Consider the following 6,994-nt stretch of genomic DNA (forward strand, 5'->3'; position numbering starts at 1 on the left):
CAGGGTAAAAAAAAAAGGAAAAGCTCATAGAGCAGCCGTCGTATCTCGGGGGATTGTATCATTGGGAATTCACACTGTTGCCATGGTGATTCAAAGCTTGTCATTTCCTTGTACCTATCGTAATTTAGAATGACAGTTTCTAAATAAAGGTCCCAGAAGGACATTTCCATATTTTTCTCTGCAGCCTTTATTAATATCTGAAACTTTTTTTTTTCTGAAACTAATAAAAGTAATTTAAAAAATGTTAATTTAAATGGAGGAAGGTACTGTTTGTTTTCCTTCAAGCAGACTGTCATTTAAAAAAAAAAAAATTAATTGGTAAAAATTTCAGATCTGTTATAGTATTAGTGTAATTCTTTTAAAAAATAACTGACGTCTAATTGTTTTGAATCGTTACAATTAGCCAATGAACGCTTGCGTTGTGAAGCTAATGAGAGATTAACTTTGGGCTAGAACTACAGATTTTGTCATTTTATTATGAAAATATTTTTATCCCAAATCTCAGCCTTTAAAATTCAAAACAGTCTCTAAAGCAAACACGTTACAGTCACTTCTGTGGCTCAGTGATGTGCGAGTTATTTGTTTCTTTTTGTCTAGTTCATTTTAGTTAATTCAAACTACAGTATATGATTTTAAATACAAAAAATGTTGAAATGTTTAATCCGGACAAGTTTATGGGAGAAACATTTAGTATTTCATCCTGCCAACCCAGATCTGTCTTATAAATATTCTGAGTTTGTGAATCTTTTTGATTCCAATACTTCCACAACATAGCCCTCATTGATGCGTTTCAAGCCAGCCTCCCGTTGATTTCAAAGAAACCGGCTTTAATACATGCAAAAAAGGGACCATCCGTCCAAAACCATCAATCATCTTGCATAACAATTAAATGTTATAGGCCAGATGGCCAACTTGCTTTTAACTTAAATCCAGAACTTTTTACTGCAGACAAATATGGAAGGCGTTCCTGGAGGGTCACATCTGATTGGATGATAAGAACTCTCACCGCCTCTCAACACAGAACTTCCGGTTACATTTCAAAATAAGATCAACATAAATGGGTACTGGGTACCATAGATATCATGTTTGTTTTTTAATACCAAGCCATTACATAAAAAAAAAAACCCATCTGTTTTGGTTGTTGAATAATGTAAAAATAGTTGCAATCAATTCATAAAGAAAAAAAAAAATAAGGTAACCAAAAATAATAATGAAAGGATGTTACCTTTAACTTCACCTTTTCTTGTTCAACCTTTTAAAGCGGTCACTGCAGATGAGTGATTGTCAGATTCTGTAAGATTTCTACAACTGGAGCAGGTATTTCTGTTTACTGGTTAACTTCCTCAGCTGTCTCGGATTTTAAAGGTCAGTCCTACTCCATGTTTCAGCTCCTTTCATAGATCAGATCATAGAAGAGCACTTCTAAAGAGCACATTTTGTTTTGAGCCATTATCTCCTTACAGGACTCATGATATTTAATTGAGACCAGGCTTTTTGACAAATGGGAGAAGGTTTCACTTCAGATGCTTCATATTTCATTGTACCCGGCCAGACCACATTCAAGGCAGGTGCAGCCTACAACCAAAGAACAAATGAGAATCATCTTGTGTTTGACAGCAGATATAACGCTGCTTCTTAGAAACCTTCAGTTTAAAAAGAGAGCTGACGTAACTTGCCTAAAGAGACGGCAAATACAGCTAGCCAATCAGTGTTTGTCCTCTAGTAACGCCCATTCTCTAGAAACACCCACTTTTGGTCTGCAGAAAACCCCTTGAAGATTCATTATGTCTGCTCGGACACTTATATCAGTAAAATGTAGATGCAATATTAGTAGTTGAAGCAGAGATTTTTGCGCCTCCCGCAAAAACTTATGCTCGATTTTTTTTTAAATCTGAAACAACATCCTGCATAAATGTTTTCTTACTGGTAAAATAGTTTATATTAAATAGTTGAGAATTAGTTGTCGCTGTTACATGCAGTCAGTGAATGCACCATCGTCTCCTGCCTATAGCAGCAGGCAGACATGTCCGCAAACAGATGCCAAATGTTACCTATGAGTGACGTGGTTTGCCTCAGAACAACGGCCATGGTTGGCTGAATAGTCCGCTGCGCCCGCCCCATGAGTGAGGAAAAGAAAAGAAAAAGAAGCAGAGCGGGTTTGAAAGCGGACCAATCACTACTATAGTGCATCGGTAGATTTGTTATTTTGGTTATGACGGGTGTACGATAATTTCCCTCAAAATACGATAATTTATGTCTCTAGTACGATAATCCTACATTTCTCACCTGGCAACACTGGAACGGCGTCACAGTCGCGATATCGTTAAATTGCTAACGACTCTTTCTGGTCCCGTCTCCCATCATGCTGTCTGCAATCCAGGATTATGTTTGAGAACGACCGCTAGTTCCGACTGTTCTTGCGGGTTCACACCGATGACTGCGCATTCTCTTTAAAGAAGGCCCAAGCTTGCAACGAATTCACGATGGGAGTCGTGGTCTTCCCGACGGGCAACATGTCCCTGGTTTCGTTGACTCTGGCGCTGCTCGCCGTCGTCTTCTGCGCTCCTCTGGGTAAGAGATGACGGCTTCGCTGCCAGGCCGCACCGCTGGCTAACCGTGGAGCTGGGCTACAGTCCGGACCGTTATCTATGCTAATAACTCGGCCGCGTCCGTCTTATCTGTCGCCGATAGTTTCTGCTGCCTTGTGGCGGTGTACTTCTGACCCTCTGAACTCGGGGTTCATGCTAGGCCTGGTTCATTAAAAATAAAATAAAAATAAAAAACACCCTTCAACCACGGTTTGTAACGGCTAACAGCTAGCCTACTATGACTTTGTTTTTGTTTGGTGTTCTCCTTCTGCCTGGTGCTGTTTTGGGCTAACTCTGTTTTAAAATATGCTAAAAAAAATGCATCAAGTAAATCAAATGTTCGGTTTATTTCTTGATTTTGCATGTATGCAAAAAATAAAAGCAGGTCTCTTGAAAATAATGAGTCCTCGTGACTCAAAGAGACTAACCAGTATAAATAAAGGTAAAATGAGCGCATGCAAAAATGCATAACTTATGATGAATACACTATTAAGTGTAAAAAGGATCAAAATGAAAAGACCAGTTTAAGCTGCAACCGCTGTTTCAATTAGTGTCACCATGGTAACCACACACTTTGTCTCACTCCCTGACTGCCAAGTTCATAAGCGAGCCTCAAATGGTCGCTGTGCAAAAACTGTAAGCTGGAGCTTATAAATTATTGAACTGTGAGTGTAAGAAGACTCTGGCGGTCACAGGTGAGTTTTAAAGAGTAGTTTAAAACCAGTGAAGTTCATTAAGAACAACACCGCAAAGGCTATTTTGATATTGGTCTATAGTTTAAGAGCTCTGTTGGGTTGAGGCTTTTCTTGTTTTAGAAGAGGCTGCGTCACATCCTGATGACATGGACATATCAGAGTCAGAGAGAGTTATTTGTCATTCACATCTCATGTGGTGGAATGAGATTATGTACGCAGCGTCCCAGTTACATCCAACAATAAAAATGTAAAAGACAAAACAGTAATAAGCTCTAAGATATGAACTAAGAAAAACATCAGCTAAATAATATGTTTTCTATAATATGTTACTCAAACAATGATTGGAAAAACCTTCTTAAAAATACAAGAAGAAACATTGTTCAAATGTGAATTTGAAGGCCCCAATAGTTGATTTAAGTGTTGTAGAAGTTAGGCCTGTCACAGTAGCATAGTTTGCTGTGCGATAAATTTGTCTCAGAAATTATTGAGATAAACAATAATATTGTTTGAAATTTGACAATAATTAGTATTGTCAAATTTTAGAAGAGATGTTGGTTAATTTTCGTGTGTAGTTTCTTTTTTGACCACTGGATGGCAGTTTAAGACTGTTTGAACCGAAGGATGGACAGTGAGGGAGCGAGCAGCGTGTCTCTTTAAGAAAAATGGGAGGGAGGCCCCTTGACGTGACATGGGCTGTCTCCTTTTTTTTTTTTTTTGGTTCTCAAAATTGCAGATTCTCGTTGTGGTTTGAGTTCTTTAGCATAGCATTTTTCACGCAAAGCTTTTAATAAAAAAATCAGTAAACAAGTTCTCAACTTCCTTTTGCAGAAAAAAAACGACTTATTACACAAAGGCGCGGGTTTCAACTGTGAATTTTGGAGCTTCGACAAGACGGAGGTTTTTTCCCCAAGGTCGGCCTGTTAGCTTAGCTCGTAGCTTAGCTTCTCGGCTTAGCTGCTTTTAACGATCCAAAAATGCGATTTTGGACGTTTAAAATGAAGTGAAGAGCACCAGAGTTGAGCCTTTTGTCATCCAGTGTCTTCAGTAGAAAGAGAGAGACACGAAGAAACGATGAAGCTGATAAATGAAAATGAGGTCGATAATTTTCATTAATCATGCGATTAATTGATTTCTTGTTTATTGCGACAGGCCTAGTAGAAGTGTCTGTTTATTCAACTTTCAGTTCTTGAGCTTGAATCAGCTTACATCCTCTGCCACAGGGAAATGTTGAATAATGCATCATAGTTTCAGTTTGTATGAAATGAAAAAGAAAATATGTAAGACTGAAGTGCCAGCAAACGTTGGAAAGACACTTTTTTTCCTGAAAGCACAACAGCTGGGAGTGAATTGTCAAGACTTCCCCCACTAAGACCAAACACACATCATGGCAATAAAAAGCAAACGTGTCAACTATGAGTTCAGTTTTTTTCATTTTGTCTTCCTCCTCCTTGCCTTGTGCCTTGAGATTGATTATCAGACCTCTTGTGTCCCGCCTCAGGTTTTGCTTCTCTTTGTTTTGCAGTCAGTGGGAACGAGGACTGTCTATGGTATGTGGATAAAAATGGCACCTGGCATAACGGCTTCGACTGCCCTCTCATCACATTCTGCTGCGGGAACTGCCACCGGCGCTACTGCTGTCTGGACGCCTTCAAGATGATCACGGAGAGGGAGCAGAAACGCTGCATGCTCTTCCAGTTCAGGTGAGGACAGAGGCAGCGGCAGGGTTGCAGTTTGATTACTTATTTATTAATTAGTTGGACTCTGAGCTACTGTTGTTGTATGGTTGACTGTGCATTGACTGGAATTTTGTTTTCAACAAAAAATGTCTTTTTGGCAAATGAAACAACATCTCCGTAGCATAAAGTACACATTAGCTATTAAAGTGAAAACAAGTGATACAAGGTAAAGAAAGAGTTAGTAGTTTTAGAATATTAATAAAAACAAGAATAAGTTATTGTTATATTAAAACGTACTTTATAGAAAAACATCACATGATTTAAGATAAAATTGTGTCTGAATGCTCATATATCAAACATCCCCTATAGTACAGTGGTTACCCTTGATTAAACATCTGTAACATGTTTTCCTTAGTGGTTCTGTCACATCAGCTATCTTTGTTTTGTACCCTATCACTGTTAATGGTTTCCAGTGAAGAATTGTAATAATGCCGGATGGAGCGTGTTTGCACCTGAAAAGCTGCAGCCTGGCATGGTTTCTGCACAGACCTGGAACCCTTCCACCCGTATCCACAGCTCGCAGACAACCTGCCGCTTTTAAGCCCGGTGGGAGATCAGATCAGTGGGCGTCTGAGACCAAGATAAAATGGAGGGCTTTGTTGCTTCACTGAGATGAAGTGTGGGAATCTTGACAGATCTTCAGGGTGCACATCTCTTATTAGGATGTGATATCGGGGTCAGTTGTTTGTGTTCGAATTCAAAGCTTCTTGGCTGCCTTAACTTTAATCTTTTTTAAAAGTCAGAAGTAATTCTAGGAAAAAAAAAGGAACATGATGTTAGGTGATCAAAGTCAGAAGTGGATTTGTTTTACTCTAAGCTCTCTGCTGTCCTCTCTTCTCAGCCCTACCACTATAGCTGGCATTGCCTCTTCCATTCTGCTGTTTGTGGCCATCATTGCGACCATGGTTTGCTGCTTCATGTGTTCCTGCTGTTACCTCTACCAGAGAAGGCAGCAGAGAGGCAGGACACCTTATGATGGTAAAATAATTTGTCTATATGTCCACTCTTGTAAAATGAAACCCAAACATTTAATTTCCTGTCATAGCTGCTTTTTTTTTTTTTTTTTTACTTTTTTGTACCCACAGCCCAACAGATTCCCATGGTCAGCTACCCAGTGGAGCCCATGTATGATGCTTATGGGAAACCTCTCGGACCTGCAGGTTATCCTTTGGCTCCCCAGTACCCTGGCATGCCCGCACAGTACCCCATGATGCAGCCAGGACCTTACCCACACCACATGGAACCTGCATACAGCCAGGGTAAGAGCAGCAGAACATTTCTCAGAGCAGAAAGAGGACCTAACTGTGCTGGTCTATGGTAGTACCTGAACTCTTACGTTTCCTGGCCATGATACTTTTTCTCCGACATGTAATTTGTTCACAGTTTTATTCATGTGATGGCCTTCAATCATTCAGACATATTATCCTGCTTTATTCAGACGTGCTTGTGAAAGAGATATTTGCCATTTATGTGTGACCCGACAGATTAAAAGTGAGCCATATTTATCCTCAGAGTCATTGTTTTCTCTCAGCGACATGCCATCGAGTGAGTAGTTATGTAAAACATGTCAGCGGTGAGCTGAAAGCAGCTGAAAATAGCACCTTTAAGCTTTTTGAACAGTCAAAACATGTTTTAGAGTGTAATTAAACTACTAGAGTAATAGTTATGAGCTGAGAAAGCATGATGTTTTACTTCATCTGAGGACACGGTCATACTGTTTGCCAGGTGAGAAGCCATGGCATCGCAAATAAATTACCTTACAGTTTTCGCAAAGCAACACGTTATTCAGTCCTAAATAAATCAAAGAGCAGAAGCTTCAGCTAAGCTCAAATGTTTTAAAACTTTTATCGGTTGTTTGGTTGGTTCAGTATAAAAAAAACAGCTTGTTGCAGCAGTTAATTATGGGTAAAGCCAAGGAGGAGAAACTTTGACTAATACACACACACACATATCTATATATATATATATATATATA

General features: G+C 39.3%; 1 protein-coding gene across 1 annotated transcript in view; it reads left to right on the top strand.

Annotated features, from left to right (window-relative positions):
• The first annotated feature begins 2,294 nt into the window (after positions 1-2,294).
• Positions 2,295-6,994, top strand: part of shisa4 (shisa family member 4) — a 6,374-nt gene continuing 1,674 nt past the window's right edge. Inside the window, exons 1-4 of the mRNA XM_037679445.1 lie at positions 2,295-2,571; positions 4,806-4,983; positions 5,861-5,997; positions 6,105-6,278. Coding sequence (XP_037535373.1) covers positions 2,484-2,571; positions 4,806-4,983; positions 5,861-5,997; positions 6,105-6,278 — 577 coding nt within the window. The 5' untranslated portion in view covers positions 2,295-2,483. The remainder of the gene's footprint in view (positions 2,572-4,805; positions 4,984-5,860; positions 5,998-6,104; positions 6,279-6,994) is intronic.

The sequence above is a fragment of the Nematolebias whitei genome, chromosome 7 (genome assembly GCF_014905685.2).
Source record: "Nematolebias whitei isolate Nwh7 chromosome 7, NemWhi1, whole genome shotgun sequence".
NCBI lineage: Eukaryota > Metazoa > Chordata > Actinopteri > Cyprinodontiformes > Rivulidae > Nematolebias > Nematolebias whitei.